The 2,146-nt window shown below is 34.0% G+C and overlaps 1 protein-coding gene across 1 annotated transcript; it reads left to right on the forward strand.

Moving 5' to 3' along the window:
• Positions 1 to 553: 553 nt before the first annotated feature.
• LOC101493701 (uncharacterized) lies at positions 554 to 1,875 on the forward strand. The gene is made up of 2 exons (XM_004511875.4): positions 554 to 1,125; positions 1,346 to 1,875. The coding sequence occupies exons 1-2, from the start codon at positions 678 to 680 to the stop codon at positions 1,426 to 1,428; spliced, it is 531 nt and encodes a 176-aa protein (XP_004511932.1). The 5' UTR covers positions 554 to 677; the 3' UTR covers positions 1,429 to 1,875.
• Positions 1,876 to 2,146: the final 271 nt, after the last annotated feature.

Here is a 2,146-nt window from a genome sequence, read left to right on the forward strand (position 1 = left end):
TTTAATAAAAAATTAAAAATCATTAATTAAAATTATTACAAAAAAAAATCATTAATTAAAATTATTACAAAAAAAAATCATTAATTAAAATTATTACAAAAAAAAATCATGATTAAAATTATTAAAAAAAAATCATGATTAAAATTATTAAAAAAAAAATCGTCAAGTAATCTAGATTAGAGCTAACTTCACGTATAATCGGATCAATTTCACCGAAGATCTCGAGCGTATTAATTCCTTGGGCAACAAGCTATAATAACTCTTTGGTCTCACTAAACACAAAATTAATTTTTGAAAAACCACGAAACACAACTTGTATATTTATAAATACCAAATGTTAATTAAAATACAATAAACAAACAAATAAATAGTAATATACGATATTTGTACGCCAAGCAAAGAACAAAACAAAATCACACTAATAAAAGATATTTATTTTGTTATAGTATTTGCTAAGAAAGAGAAAAGACAGATCATCATGACGTGGACCAATAAAAATGAGGTAAGGGTTTCCAACTTGATCTAACACCTCACCACACCCTTAAAGCCTCCCCTCTTCTTTCCCATTCAAAAACCACCCAAAGCCAAAACAAAAAACAAAAAACAAAAAAGCAATAGCGTCCCCTAACCAACCGTGCGAGGTCCTCCGACCTCCGCACTACCCCAACTCCTTACCCATGTCCGATGATTCCCTCCCGCCGTCTCCACCTCCTTCCTTTCTCTTCCACCGTCCGCCGCTTCTTAAACAGGAATTATCTTCTCCCCTCCTTAAACAGCGGTCGTGGTCGCCGGATCTTTATCGCGACGAAGCGTGGCTTCGTCGTAAAGGAAACTGGAAAAACCGGAGAAATAGAAGTAAAAGCGTCACGGATGAAGACGTGGATGAACTTAAAGCTTGCATTGAATTGGGATTTGGATTTGAATCTTCGCCGGAAGTTGAAACCGATCGTCGTCTTGTTGATACTTTACCAGCTCTCGGCCTTTACCATGCCGTTAATAGAAGTTACAATGATTCTATTAACCCTAAATCCGCCGCCGTAACTACTCCGTCTTCTTCCGCTGCTTCCGATCGTGACGGCACTCCTTCTCCTCGCGGCAGTCCTCACAACGCCATCTTCAGCAGTGGTAATTACTTACTTAATTAATTAATTTTATTTCGATAATGAAATATAAAAAATAATATATTTGAAAACATTGAAGCATCCTATTTTAAATTTTAGATTAAATATATATATATATTTTTTTTATACAATTTTTTGTTCATATTTTAATCAAATTTGAATTACGATCTGTTGTGTTTAATTTTGCTGATCTAGGTTTGTTATTTTTTTTTTGTGTTATGAAGATGATGATCCACAGACGGTGAAGACAAGGTTAAGACAGTGGGCACAGGTTGTTGCTTGTGCGGTTCGTCAAAGTTCAAGCTGAATGATTAATTATGATGATTAATTGTGTTGACAAACGAATCAATGATGATGATGATGGGTGATTATTGATTAATTAACCGGGTAACGAAACCATGGTTATTTATTTAACCATACGAGTTAAAACCTATTGTGCTTGTGATATATAAATGACGATGATTCACCACCAAACCGAACCGGCCTCGAGCCTTTAGTTAACAAATTCAAAATGTTGGGTACCAAAAAGTAGTAATTGGTGTTATTATTGATGATGATGCTATTTGGCTGTCGGTAGCTCTTGATTTGTACTCTTATTGTCCAAAATATGACTGTGGTAGATTTTTATAATTTAGTATATATACAGTATAGTATAATAATAAGAATAATGTAGAAGTACGATAGTTTTGTTTTGTGTCAGAAAAAAGACGTGTTGTTCTACTCTGCGTTTGAAAAATCCCCTGTTTGGTTTTCATTATTATTCCTCTTTTTGGTTTGGGGGTTTGCTATTTTGAAACTAACACAAAGATGAGGAAAAAGGAATTAATAAAACGTGATATCAGCCTTGTAAGTTGTTTCTATCGTGAAAGGCACTGAAGCTTGAAATTTCAATTTCAACTTAGGAACGAATCTTTTCTTGTAAAAATAGGAATGTGATTTATTAGTGAGAAGCTTCTAGTGTGTGTGGTATTGGTATCTGACTGTTGCCTGTTGGTACTTTCTAGCCTGTCATGACTCATGTCAAT

The sequence above is a fragment of the Cicer arietinum genome, chromosome 8 (assembly GCF_000331145.2).
Source record: "Cicer arietinum cultivar CDC Frontier isolate Library 1 chromosome 8, Cicar.CDCFrontier_v2.0, whole genome shotgun sequence".
In the NCBI taxonomy this organism is placed as follows: domain Eukaryota; kingdom Viridiplantae; phylum Streptophyta; class Magnoliopsida; order Fabales; family Fabaceae; genus Cicer; species Cicer arietinum.

Excerpts from the sequence above, each read along its gene's own strand:
- LOC101493701 (XM_004511875.4), top strand. The coding sequence starts at position 678 with ATGTCCGATGATTCCCTCCCGCCGTCTCCACCTCCTTCCTTTCTCTTC. Across the intron at positions 1,126-1,345 it reads CAACGCCATCTTCAGCAGTG|ATGATGATCCACAGACGGTG; the intron begins GTAATTACTTAC and ends TGTGTTATGAAG.